The sequence below is a fragment of the Egretta garzetta genome, unplaced genomic scaffold (assembly GCF_000687185.1).
Source record: "Egretta garzetta isolate BGI_Z169 unplaced genomic scaffold, ASM68718v1 scaffold311, whole genome shotgun sequence".
Taxonomy (NCBI): domain Eukaryota; kingdom Metazoa; phylum Chordata; class Aves; order Pelecaniformes; family Ardeidae; genus Egretta; species Egretta garzetta.
In genome coordinates, this window is record NW_009258678.1 from 582,541 (window position 1) to 596,323 (window position 13,783).

The 13,783-nt window shown below is 36.5% G+C and overlaps 1 protein-coding gene across 1 annotated transcript in view; it reads right to left on the reverse strand.

The window, feature by feature from the left end:
* Positions 1 to 13,783, reverse strand: part of CUNH14orf39 (chromosome unknown C14orf39 homolog) — a 37,237-nt gene that overhangs the window by 768 nt on the left and 22,686 nt on the right. Inside the window, exons 9-18 of the mRNA XM_009648915.2 lie at positions 13,225 to 13,288; positions 13,155 to 13,185; positions 8,639 to 8,780; positions 8,099 to 8,176; positions 5,859 to 5,944; positions 5,702 to 5,766; positions 4,683 to 4,753; positions 2,886 to 3,043; positions 2,208 to 2,343; positions 648 to 705 (exon numbers count right to left, since the gene is read on the reverse strand). Of these exons, the coding sequence (XP_009647210.2) occupies positions 648 to 705; positions 2,208 to 2,343; positions 2,886 to 3,043; positions 4,683 to 4,753; positions 5,702 to 5,766; positions 5,859 to 5,944; positions 8,099 to 8,176; positions 8,639 to 8,780; positions 13,155 to 13,185; positions 13,225 to 13,288 (889 nt within the window). The remainder of the gene's footprint in view (positions 1 to 647; positions 706 to 2,207; positions 2,344 to 2,885; positions 3,044 to 4,682; positions 4,754 to 5,701; positions 5,767 to 5,858; positions 5,945 to 8,098; positions 8,177 to 8,638; positions 8,781 to 13,154; positions 13,186 to 13,224; positions 13,289 to 13,783) is intronic.

A 13,783-nucleotide genomic window follows, 5' to 3' on the forward strand; every position in this document is an offset into this window, starting at 1 on the left:
GATTGGCCTTTCATTTCAGTAAAGGCAGGATTTCACACAGAACGTATAAATGTGTGTGGCTCACTTAGTAAAAACAGAAGATATTGTTTATTAAGTCTGATTCTCATTTAAGTGGTGCTATTTTTACATTGTGTAGCAGTCAGTTTACTATTGAGATTTCTTTAACCAAATGGAAACTTTATTTTCACTTTAGTTGAGGGAGGAAAAAGCCCAACAGATGTACTCTTTCCAACACTAAGCTGGTAGCCTTACTTTAAAAAGTAGTCTTTACTAGGAACTATAGATTTTTTTACATCACAAGAACTGTTCTTTTTATCAGTGAAAAAGCTTTGACACCTAAATTTTTCTTCTCCTTGGCAGCTCCTCTCAGTTTGTGTCAAACCCACCTAACACTACCCCTATTTCTTTCTTGCTCATACCTCTTTTATCATGACATCTCATACATTGGAGGTCAAACATGCAGGGAAAGATTTAAGCTAGTCAAAACACAAATGAACACGATAAACCACTGAACTACAATATCACAACTGAACATCCTTTTGGACATCCAAAGGTGCCCTGCTAAGCAGGATCACAAGCTTGTCAGTAATATAAGCATGAGCAGAAGACAAATGCTGTACACAAGTATATCTGAGTTTCAGACTTACCAATATCTTTGTGTGGGGACAGAGGGTTCAAGTTTCCCACAGAATAACTTTCACCTGCCTGAAATGTAAACAGTCATTTTATTTAAGATAAGAGAAACAAAAGATAAGCTCTAATGCCGATATGCAATTAGTTCATTTGCTTTTGGTGAGAAAGACACTATCCCAGGGAACGTTAGCAGCCTTCACAAAATCTGCATTTAAACACATATATCAGTCCCCAAAGCTGCAAGGTAAGTTCTGATGAGATAGGTTTCATGGTATTTGCTTACATCTGCAAATACACTCCCTCCTTTCTTCAGGGAAAAGCATCAGATTGAGAACAGACCAAAATCTGATCTGGCTTCCTGCTGCTTTTTAAACTGAAAAAATTCAAAATTATTTCATTCTGTGACAATGTGGAAAACCTCTAAGCAACAACATAATTACTGCCTACTGAGTAGGACCTGATATTGCCAGAAAGAGTAACAGAATAACCACTCACCACTCTTAAGAAGAGTTCTTAAGCGAGACTTATAATAGATACTTAAGTTCAAATAAAGACCTTTAAAACTCCCATCCAGCTTCAGAGAATCCTACATGACTGATAGAGCCTGGTAGATTCTTGATTTCTGCCACTCAGCGAACACAAAATAACATGGGTTCTAACAGCACTAGGTGCCTTAACACCTGCCTTGTTCCTAAACCATTCACAAACTGCTCACCAGTCTATTCTCTCCTACACACAGCTGGTGTTAGGAGGTAACAATAAAACATACCTTGCTAAACACAAAATAAAATAGTGTCTTCCCTCCTTCAGCTTTTATCTAGTAATCTCAAGACTGAGCACACCCACTGCAATAGGAGACACCTGGGTTCAAATCCCTCATTTACATAATGGGGTCTGAATCAACATTGCCAGGGAGTGATACCTAACCACTGCACTATGCACTGAAACACATCTATCTTGAATACCCAATTATCTACCTATTAGAGTAAAAATTACTCTAGAGCACTGTAGTTAGGGAACCTGCAAAGGAAAAGGAAGACCTGGATTCCACTCCCTGTTCCAATTAGTTGCCTACCTATCTCCTTCATTTAAGTACAGCTAATCCATATTTGCCCTTCAGTATTCCTAATAGTCTTTTCTTCCTTTTCTCAGTGTTTTACATTTTGTGAAAAATAGAGGCAGGAAAAAATATGTTAAGCACCTGATTCTCCACTTCAGCAAGATGAAACCACACAGGATAGGCACGTGAGTTGTAAATTCTGCTAGGGTACCTAAAGTTTTGCATCACAATGCTGAACCAGAATCTGGTGAATCTAGTCACCTGTATATTTGCACAAGATACAATTTTGCCCATACGGGAAAGATTCATACTTGACCAGGAGTCATCACAGGGGGATCACCAGGAAAGGAGATAAGCATTTTCAAAGGATATCAAATACAAAATTAAGCCAGCTAGTAAAAAAATTATTTGCTACAAAGATAACCAGTCTGAAAAACCTCATTCACTGTCAATGCTGTTTTCTTAACATATTTTGCTTTGTGGAAATTTACTGATCTTAAGTATTCATTTTTACCTCATCAGCTGAATTTTCTGTCCCAAACACAGAAGAATCAAATAAATTAAAGCCAGGTGACTTCTGGGAGAAGTTCATGAGAGAGAAGAAAGCTGGAGATTTTGATGTTCCTTCTTCGCAACCTAAATTGTGAATGCTGTAAAGACAGAAAGCAATAAACTGCATTAATAGTTTTTAAAAGTAGCATAGATGGCTTTTTTGTCCTCTTTTTTTCTTTTTATCTTTTGTCACTTTTTTTAGATTCCCTTAGCTTCTATCAATAGTTGCTTCTTGCAACACAGAATGGGTAGCACAGTTCTTTAGAGCAAAGTGAGGTGGTTCTTAGTAATTCTCTACCCTTTTACAAAAAAACCCCACAACTGTTTAAAGATAAAAATTGGTGTAATAAATATTGCTGCAGGAAAAGATAACAATTTTAACAACGGACCTACGAAGAACCTGTCTCTCATATATTTCTAAGTAGAGTCCCCCTCTTTCAAAACAGCTTTGAGTGGAAATGATACCGTAAGAAGAAAATCTAATAAATTACCTAGCACAACTCAGAAAAAAAATTGAATATTTTCAGAAGAGCTTGCCAGAGAAATCCTTCTATAGTATTTTTCAAAAACAGCAGAAATGCTTATACAATATACATCAATACAACTTTGCTCAAAATCAAAATAAAAGCTGAAATCATACAAGTCAAATGGAGGTGTTTTAGAGAACTGGGTTTTCTTCCCCTTTGAGTCAGGTGTTCCTACAAACTCAGGTGTTTCAGGTGCCCTTAGAAAATGTTCTTCACTTTCTTCTGCTGTCTCAGGATTATCTTCATCTGACTTAAAACATGTTTCTATGTCCTATTAAAAAGAAATATACAATAATGTTTATGCCATATAAATTTTCCAAAAATATCATTAGTCCATTTACCTATAAATATATTCATTACATATTTTAGGGTTAGTTAGTTATTCCTAGTCTCATGAAAAATAAAAGGACTTCAATAAAATGCCTGCAGTGACATATTCACCGTACTTAGAACTGTAACCTTAATTTATCTAATTTAAAATGGACTTCTTGTGAATGAAACTATATCTGAAAAATTTAATTCAAAAAATAAACTTGTGAACTGACTGAAAACACTGATTTTGAATAAAAACTATTTCACTATAAAATATGTCTTAGCATAATGTTTAAAGTCACACTGGAATCCTGTTGATACTCCCTAGTGTAGGGGAGGAAGGAGGGAGGAACTAAAGGAACATCACCATCAGAATATATTTCAGTTGACTGAGATATTTCCTCTTCCTCAGAAAATGTTAAATGAGAATGTACACTTGGATTCTGTGGAGCAATTTCCACCAGACTCAATATTGTTTTAAAGACATTCTCCACCAGCTGCCTGCAGGCATCAGACTGTAGTGAGCCAACCAGAAAATGACGAGAATCTCAAATTTGATCTTTTGTACTAGTTCTTGCTGAGAGTTCATAGCTTGTACAGTGCTATATTTTGGATTTGTGGTGAAAACAGTGTTGATGACACAAGACCTTTTCTGCTTTTCATGCTACCCCACCAGTGAGTAGGCTGGGGGTGCACAAGAAGTTGGGAGGGGACACAGCTGGGACAGCAGACCCCAACGGACCACAGGGGTATCCCAGACCATATGATGTCATGCTCAGCAATAAAAGCTGCAGGAAGGAAGGGGGGGGATGTTTGGAGTTGTGGCATCTGTCTTCCCAGGTAACTGTTACATGTGATGAAGCCCTTTGTTCCTTGAAATAGCTAAACAGCTCCCTGTAGATGGGACCTATTATACATATATAATTATACCTATATTATACCTATATAATTATACCTATTAAACTGTCTTTATCTCAACCCGCAAGTTTTTGCACTTCTATCCTTATGATTCTCTTCCCCATCCCACTGTGGGGGGAGTGAGCAAGTAGCTGTGTGGTCCTTAGCTGCTGGTGGGTGTTAAACCACTCTTGATACCGCCTATATATGCAAGCTGTACACACAACTAGCTTGAATATCATGGCATGGTGAGCTTGATCTCGCATTCAGGCGCAGCTGGTAAAAGCAGTGCCAATGGAGCCATACAGACTCTGTAGCCAGCACAGAGCCATATTTACTATGGCTTTGTGGGAGAAAGGACTTTCAAATGCAAACATTTTTTTTAATGTTTCATCAGCTCACACTGATGAAAATGATACACACCAATTTATACAAAAACTATGATGTACACAGGATAGTCATCCTAAATAGCCTGTTGTTAAGGTAGCATAAAAACCCACAGAACACTGACATGATCAAGAGCAATGATCACCATATTAGTAATCAGAAGGCATTGATTGGCTTCTCACCTGTTGGGTGCCTTTGAGTCCACTTTGCCAATTTCTGAGACTCACCTCTTACCAATAGATTCAATTATGTCAAGATACTTTGACTATTCTAAATAAAATAATTACTTATGACATAAGAAATGCTTTGCTTACTTGAGGTATATACGATGAATCCTTTGGCTCATCTTCTGTTTCTTTATCACCGCATTTGGCCTCTTGGTTTGCTGTACAAAAAAAAGACAGTGCTGCTTGTATTATAACAGCATTTTAAATGGATAAATAAAAATTATGTTGTGGGAAAGAATCCCAATAACCTAGTTATTGTTCCCTGAGAGTGCTATGTTTGTCTAATCCAGCTATTGCCCTCTGAGAGTGCTAATACCAGTCAATAGAAACCAGGTGGAAAAAGCACATCCATATGACACTGATGAAGTGTATCCTAAAGAACTGAGCAAAAGCCAGGATGAGAAATGAGAAGAATGTTAGACTTTCTGCTCTAAGCTTCAGACCATGCAAGGTTTCAGGCGCTGCAGGTTAAAATCTGGTGTTTCAAGACACATAATTAGGATCCTATTTATCAAAAATACAGATTATAATTTTTGACATGCATCTACATTGGCAGTATAATTAGAAAAAATATATTTAAACTGAAGCTCAGTGCCTTGTGATTTCAAAAACTGTAGGTGTATTGGTAACTACCCTGTTTTCTTTCTGGAAGCATTCTGTAGGTTTTTCTCAAATTAATTTTCATTTTTAATAATCTTAATCTGATGCTTCAAGATTCCTAAATTACTGAGTTTATTATATCCTTTTTCTTTACATTTTCTCGTGCATTCTGGGTAGATTTTCAGAATGGATTTAATTTGACCCAAGTAATTTGAGACTAGAACATGGATTTACAAGAGATGCTGGAAGGTGCCTTTCATTAGCAATGGTCAATGCAGAATGAATCCCACATTACTAACCAGTTTGGTCTCTGTTTAAATTAGGACTCTGCCTGTTTGCTATACTCAAAGTTTGAACTAAATAATCAAGGTGGAAAAGGAATATAAATGGTGGCCCACCTAATACCAGAATGAAAGTCTGACCCCTAGAATTTTCTCTTTTGTAATTATGTGACCCAGCATAGAGTAACTGAACATCCTATCAAAAAAATGATAGTGGTACTTTACCTATTACTGCATTTTTACTCTCAAACTGTTGGTTAGAAGTTTTCTGCTTCGGAGGAATTACCAGTCTAAAAAACAAAAATTACTGTTTGTCTGATATGCATTATTTCCATAAACCTTAATCTCAAGAATGAAAACTACTTTATTAAAGAAAAGTTACCTGAATTGTGTTTGGTTTTGTAAGCTTGCTATTGATGGAACTTGGGCAATTTGTGGGTTATTGGTCCCTGCAGTGTCAATAACCATCTAAAACATAGAAAAAATTCAAACGAGGCAGCATATGAATTGTCACTTCGACAATCTCATACTGATTTCTCCTTAGACCATGGAAATCCCTTCTTTTAACCTCTCTTTAGGCATCAGGGAGCATAAAAACATTTTTACCTATCTTTGCTTTACCTCCATTTTAACAGCATGATACCCAAAACAACTTCTATAATATTTTATGAAGTCTCATTCACAACATTGATGCCTAGAAGTGAATAATTAACTTTTCTGACATACAAATAACATTACATAATTTACAAACTTTATCCAGGTTTTCTACTACTGCAGCCAGGTTGCTCCTGCTTGACAACACAGAAAGGGCTGGAGCCAGGCCTGCCTCCAAAGGCCAAAGTGAGTGAATAAGTCATCAGTGAACATGTCTCCTGTGTGGACTGAAAAAACGCAGAAAACATGGAACTACTCCCACCTCACAGATTTTCATCAGATAAGAAACCCTAATCCTTATACGTATGTAGCATGTATTTGTGCCTTAAGGGCAGAGCAGCACTAGAAATCTATGCCTCGGCATCAGCTATCACATTGTTTCACAGGGAGCTGCTAGTTCTGGTTTGGGTTTAGTATGCAAAACGTATCAAACTGAATTCAGTTCGGGGTGGGGGACAAAAGGGCTGGTTATGCAGAATCTGTCTGCCACTCAACTTCTGTAGTTTACAGCGCTCCTTTTCTGAAGCATACAAACCTCCTTTCTTCCAATCTTTATTTTTTCCCAGACTCCATCTTCTTTTCCTTGTTGCCATCACTCTTTCTTAAAGTTCCCTTAACCTTGACTTACTGTATCCCACTATTCTCTACGTGCAATTCTAGGTCCCAGATTCCCATTCTCATCTCTGGATTACCCTGGCAACAGCCCTTCCATCATCCTCATCATGATCAACTCCTTCAGCCCATCACAAATCAGAATTGCTTGCAATTTCTTCTGGTCTTGTTCCACTCCATCTAACCACTGCCCTTCATGTTGTCTTATCTTCTACCACAGGCTCCATCCTAAACTATTTAGTAATTCACTCACTTCATCCTTCAGTTCTCTTGAAATCCTTAAAGAAGTCACAAGTGGTTCTGTGAATTTTTTACTTGACAATTTTTGTTGTTTATTAAGGTTTGGTTTTAAACAGATCCAGTGAGATGTCCCTTATAAAAGAAAGGTTTTGGTATAGAAACTTCCCCAAACTTCTGCACAGCGAACACAGTTGCCAACTATTTTATCTCTTATGGCCTTACCTTATCTGAGTACTCCTTTTATACTTCAGCAGTCTATTGGTCCTATGAATGTTTTTGCACTTAATGAGATTTTATCAGTGGTTTTCATAACTGTGCGGGTTGTTCCTCCAACTTGTTTCTGGATTGTTTTACTTTGTTTGTATATTTAAGATACTAAGCTGCAATACGCTTCATCTTTTCAAAAAAGTGTCATAGGAACTATTTTGATGAGAGAAGGAAAATGTAGTTGGGGACTCCTCAAGAGTACAAAGAGAGTACAAGAGTACAAGAGTACAGTGCTGCTCATGGTTTTATTCCTTTCAGCCCACGTAGTTGGGGACTCCTCAAGAGTACAAAGCAGTGCTGCTCATGGTTTTATTCCTTTCAGCCCAGATTTTTGTTTCTGGTTAAACTTCAGAACTGAGCTGTTAAGTGTAGGCAGTCCTGTATAGCATCCTGCACATTTAGTCCTGTATGAAAACCTTCATTATGGAGTAGATGACTGACGATTAATCAGTAGTAGAGGATTATGTCCCTCCTTTAGAATTCCAAAAATTTGCTACATACAACTAAGTGAATCTACAAACGTTATTCTAAATTTTTAAAATTGTAATACAAAATTAATTGGATAGATGGTCCACCTCCAGTTTGGATTACAATGCTTATTATGACTACCGGCTGTACTTTGTAAGAACATACGTATTTTCAGTTGAATTAGAAATGGCACCAAAGAAATATTTTTATTATGATTACCAAGAAATAGCAGATTACCAAGATTAGCGTCCTGGTTCCAGTGTTAACAAATTTTATGTAAGATATAATAGCACTAGGAATATTTGAATTGTTTTAAATGTGAACAACAACATAAAACAAATTATGTAATCTCATGTTTTTACAAGTGGGAGAGCTGCATACCTGTGATGAGTTTTCTGCAAGGCTGGAGGAACTGCTAGTGACCACTGAAAGCTCCATAGGCTTTTCTTTTTCTTCTCTCTCTAAATTAACAAATATTACTTAATATTGCCAACAGGATTAAGTATCCAAAGCATGGCATCTTTAAACTGAACTTGGGAACAAAGCTTATAAATTTTCCTGTTAATAGACAGCTAAAAGAATACTATCACAAAATACAAAAGTATCAACCAATTTACTGCAAATAATACTCGGTTAACATTTACTGTATTTATGCAAATAGTGCTCAAGGTATGTTTCAGATTTTTCTGATGCTATGCATCAGGTATACCTGTCATGTTACTTTACTCATTGCACAGAAAAGAGAGGAATGGGACATAGAAGATTTTCAGAACATAAAGACAGGTAAGTGTCCAACTTCCATTGAAAGCCTGGCTTCAGCTGTCACAGTAGGAGCAGTTCACTAGATTTGTTATCATGGTGTCCATTCATTTACACAAAAATAATCCAAAATCCTCACAGAAATATAATTAAACACACTGCACCTGTTTCTGCTCGTTGTATTGAGAACCTAATGCTCTGTACAGACTGGACTAATTTCTGAGGAATGCATGGGACATGCAATGGTTTATACAGTTGATGTTTCTCGTTTAGCAAAGATGGATGCTCTCTCTCTTCAAATATCCTAAAAAAATTAAGTTAAAAAAATAAAGTTAAAAATTGCAAAATAAAGGAAATCATAAAAGACAACTGCTCCAGAAAGGTGGAGCTTTCAAGGGAGATGCATGCTGCCAGGGAGTTTCTACGTCTTTCAGCTCCAGTAGCTGATAAAGATTGAAGTTTTCTTTAAATAGTATCAGACAGAGAATATAGATGAAAGCAGAAGACATAAAGTAGTAATATGCCAATCATAAGAACATTGTTGACAAATTTTGTCACTAACAAAGCAAAGTATTAGTACTTTGGGGTTTTACACTTTATTAAAGTACTTCATTATTGTAGTTCTGAAATCACATTTTCACATTTAAAAACACTTTTTCTCTCTCTGAGATTGTCTGGAATACCCACACTATACACACACAAAAGAGAAAACTGCAGCAAGTGTTTTCACTTGTGGGGTAATTATCTGTGTAGGGTAAATAGCCTTTTACAGTGTAGAAAGACAAAGGTTAGCAGAACAATGCGGGGTAAAGTGGCCATTTGGCACAGGAACATTTACCATTTTTTAAAATAATGAGTTCTATTTTATTTTCTCTCTGGCATTTCTGCTTAGTGCCTCTGTACTTCTAGCTACAACATCTGGTTTATAGCTGACTAAACAATGCTGTTCAGAACAAATGAAGAACTGAGTCAGTCTTTTTGTTCTTCTTGAAATTATCCATAAATAAAAATAAGATAAAATGTAGGATGCACTTTATAAGGTAGTGTGGAGTAAAATTAGCAACACTACTAAAAAAATACTAAACTAGAAGCACTTATTAAGACATATGGACTTAACAACACATTAAACATGCACAACTGTGATCACATAAAACCACAAATGCACCTCAGTCAAATAACTGATGAAAAGGACTATCTTCACCTGTAAAGTTACATGTACACCTAGCGTGGTGCTGGACTGGACCAAACAAACTGTATAAGCCATATATCACCTAATACATCAATCAAAAAAACCCTGGATTAATAAAAGATTTAAAAAAATCTGTATTTCTTTCAGTTACAGTAATTATAGATATTACCTGTATCAAGAATGAGCACCACAGGAAATAAGATGTCTATATGGCTGGCATATCTTTAAATTCAGATGCAGAGAGTGCAAAAACAAGGAGAAATAAAACCAGAGCTGAGCAGAGAACCCTAAACTGCTTCACTTTGTTCAACATGGCTTATCTGGCCACTTTACCACAAACATCATTCAAAAATGAATTGAACAAGGCTGCTGCTGCTGAGGTCATGAGTTAGGTTGCCATAAACCATTTTTTTAACAGAACTTAGGATGCCAAATTGTGTTTTTAAAAGTTCCTGGAGTCAGTTTCCATGTGCTTCTGTAGCAGACAACTCTCTGTTTCTAAAAATTCACTCTCCACGGAATAAAGCATTCTTTCACAACGCTTATCTGTTCAGAAGAATGTATCGATGGCAGAGTTACAAACAGTTACAAAAGTTTATGCATATGCAATACACCTGCTCCCTTCCCTGCCCAAAAACACTACTGTAAAAAAAACACGCACATTTTCTCTGACATAATTAATAACCATTGAAAGAAAAATCAAACTGCATGCTGAAGCTTAGAATAGCCCAAATTGCAGTAACAGCAAGAAAGATCATTTGTCTTCTTTATCTACCTCATTATTAGTATACATCTGAGTAGATGAAAAATCTTTCCTGATCCTTACTGGGAAATAGATAATATTTTTTTTACTAAAGTGCAAAGAAGAAAATAGATATTCTTAAGTCAAAATAAAATCCCATTTCCTTAGTGGTTGTTTCTTCTTTGTAGCATAACAAAGCCCAAAGATTAATATGACTTTATCTTCACTATAGGTATCGAGTGTATTTGGTTATACATATGAAGAATCACACTTGCTACTGCGGTATTTACCAGGGCTCTCCACTGAAGCCATGTTCAGTATTCTAATCAGGCGCATGCCAGCAAATCCTTCTGGAACCAAGACTTTTAATAACTAACTGCCATAACAACCAGTAACTAATAATTGCCTGTGAGGTTGTGGTCAGCACAGGGTCGTCTCTTCATGCATGTTTACATTTAGAAGTCCATAAACAGCTATAAGGTTTTTTTCCAGGAATTGTACTACAAAGGGTTTTCTCATTCAAATTGGAAAAAAAAACCAAACCATAATTACAGAATAATGGAATTAAAACTCTTGCAAACATTTTTAAAAAGCAGAGAGAATGAATATGCTATATGCCAAAGCACAGTTCAAGATGTCAGCCTTTCTATGTAATAAATATAATCTCTAATTGAGAAATCAAGACCAGGGCTTCAAAAGAGTTGAGTCCTATTTGGTGACTGATGAGAACTCTTGATTTGGAAATTTTAACTATGATACTTGTCTGTGTAACTGGTGAACTATGAAAGCCCACTAATCAGAGAAAATAGGTGGTATGAGAAGAGGAATCTGTGTTTTGCTGTCAGCCTAATCAATGACCAGCTGGCCAGCAATAAGTGATTGAAACTCAAATGTTCCAAGCCTTTTAAAATAACAGTTACCACTGCCATCCTCCTGCCCAAAGGAGAACGTATCTATCAGCACCTATTCATTAACCTGCAAGTTAGTTTCTTGTCTTGTAGCCCTCTAAAGCATTTCATGGGTATTAATCTGTACATTGTTCCACTCAGTGCTTTCATTGCCCAGTTCAGTTCTTTCCCTTGATGCTGCTGGTTTCTCTTCATGCCGGTCTGCATCAGTTCATGGAGAGTCACGGCACAACTCTTTCTTTTTTTCTTCTTCTTCTTTTGTGGCAGAAAATGAAGATATCTCCTTTTTTTTCACAAAGCTCTCTTTTCTCAGCAGTACCCCTGTAGCAACTGCAGAACAGCTCACAAGAGACCACTGCCTTTCATACCCATATTCTGCTGTTATATTCTTGTACGTTGCCTTGAGTCTGCAAAGGTTTTAATTCATATGACTCATGTTGTGGTCTGATACCATATGCTATATCACATAAATGCATACATGGAAGTTAAAAGAAAATGTGAGTTAGGATAGTGTAAACTGTTTACCACATCTTATAACCATGATGCAAGCTATGGGATTATTGCTTCAGTAAAAGCACCAAAAAGCTCTACTTGTATGCAATCTAGGCACAATTTCACGTGAAGGTACAAGCACCTGAAGACTCCATGACATGGAGGTAAATATACAACTGGCAAGTCTAGCCATGCACCCTATGAATCCCCTGCCACGAGGACCCTGAGTGCTGCTTACACCTCCGTGTGCAGAGCACACATCTCTGCCGTTTATAGTAGGTCTTTAATTGGCATTTTGCTTTCTGCAGATTGAACATACATGGATTTCTTCGAAAATTCAAAGGGAATGCTTCCCATCTTTTTTTTTTCCCCCGGTCTTAAAATTAAGTGGATTTCTTGCTTCCCTATGTTTCTGAGGTCTTGCCAATTACAAAAAGCTTATCCAAGAAGGCAGAATGGGTGTAAGGGTTTAAACCACAAAAAAAATTAAACTGAATATTTCATAGGTCTGTAAGAAGATATTAAAGACCAAAAATGCCGCTGTGGAAAGGATCTTAAGGATGATTAAAATTATACATTTCTATAGATATAGTCCACTAAATCCTTTAAAGCCCTAAAAAGCTTCTTTTGCAAGCACACCATAATGTAAAATCGTTTGGACAAAGTCTTTTGGACATATTTTCAGTTTAAAACAGATTTCTGCCTAAAAGCATCATCTCTGAGGGTGATGTTGTATCATTCACAAGGACTCCAGATAAGTGCACAGTAGTCCTGATGGTGATTTTCAGCCACTGTAGTTGAGCTCAAATTAAAGTGAGTCCCAGTTGTAAATGACCGCTGACTAATTTACTAAGCCATTGATCCTGTCTATGAAACTTTCACTCATGCTTGGTTTTAAGAACTCAATTAAGAGTTAAATTTCTTAAGTGGTTCAGAGATGAAGACAAATGACATGTGGAACCCTGATTCTGTTTCCCCAAATACGCGTTTAGTAGAGTTAATGTATTTTATCTCTGACTGCACAATCACTGTAGTTGTATTCAAAACTTTTAAAACTACTCACATAGATCTAGCAGCAGTAGCAAAGGAGACGCAAAGGCTTCTACGAAATACTTTTTAACAGTATGTTTCCAGATACATTTAGCTTTCAAGAATCAAAATTTGCCACCATCTTAACCCCAAGAAATATAAACTTTTTTAAAATATGTAATTAAATCACATGATTGGGGGTAGAGAATCTTACCCGTCATTATTCAGCAACAATTTGTGTTTCGTGGCAATCTTTGTGTAAATGCTGAGATAGTACTCTGAATGAAACCAAGGGAAAGAAATCACTTCTAAGTGTACCTTTCTTTAAATTCCTTTGGCTTCTCTAGACCTTTCTGATTTTTTTCTGAAATTATTGGCTTCTCTAGACCTTTCTGATTTTTTCCTTCAATCATTTCAGAATTATTTTGATCTTCCGTAGTCTCTTCAAATGTCTTAAAAGATAAAGAACAAATAAGATAAAAATCAAAAAAACTTGAAAAACTATAGCTACGTGCTGCAAATGTTTTCTAAACCTGATGAGTCAGTGCACAGCAGTAGAGTTTTTGTAGTCAAGACAGTCTGAAGAAATAAGCAGAACAAGGTTAAAGACAAGCACTATTCTTTCTTGGACCAACTGTAACAACTGGAATAAACACAGAAGTTTTTGAGCACAGACTCTACATATCTGTGCAGAACAAGGAGCTCCTTACATGTTCTCCCTCATAGTTATAAATAAATTCACCACATCCCTTCTTGCTGTGTTTATACAGCATGCACCAAGTTAGAAATTTTAGTCTGTTACTACCAGTGTCAAACAGTATCAGAAAATATAAATAGAAAACACCACCTGTGCACAATATGCTTCTATCAGCGTAAGGCTGTCTGAAGTGGACATGGTTGAAACAGCAGTAAATTATCTGGTCAAGAGTAGTAGAAGTGTCCAGATG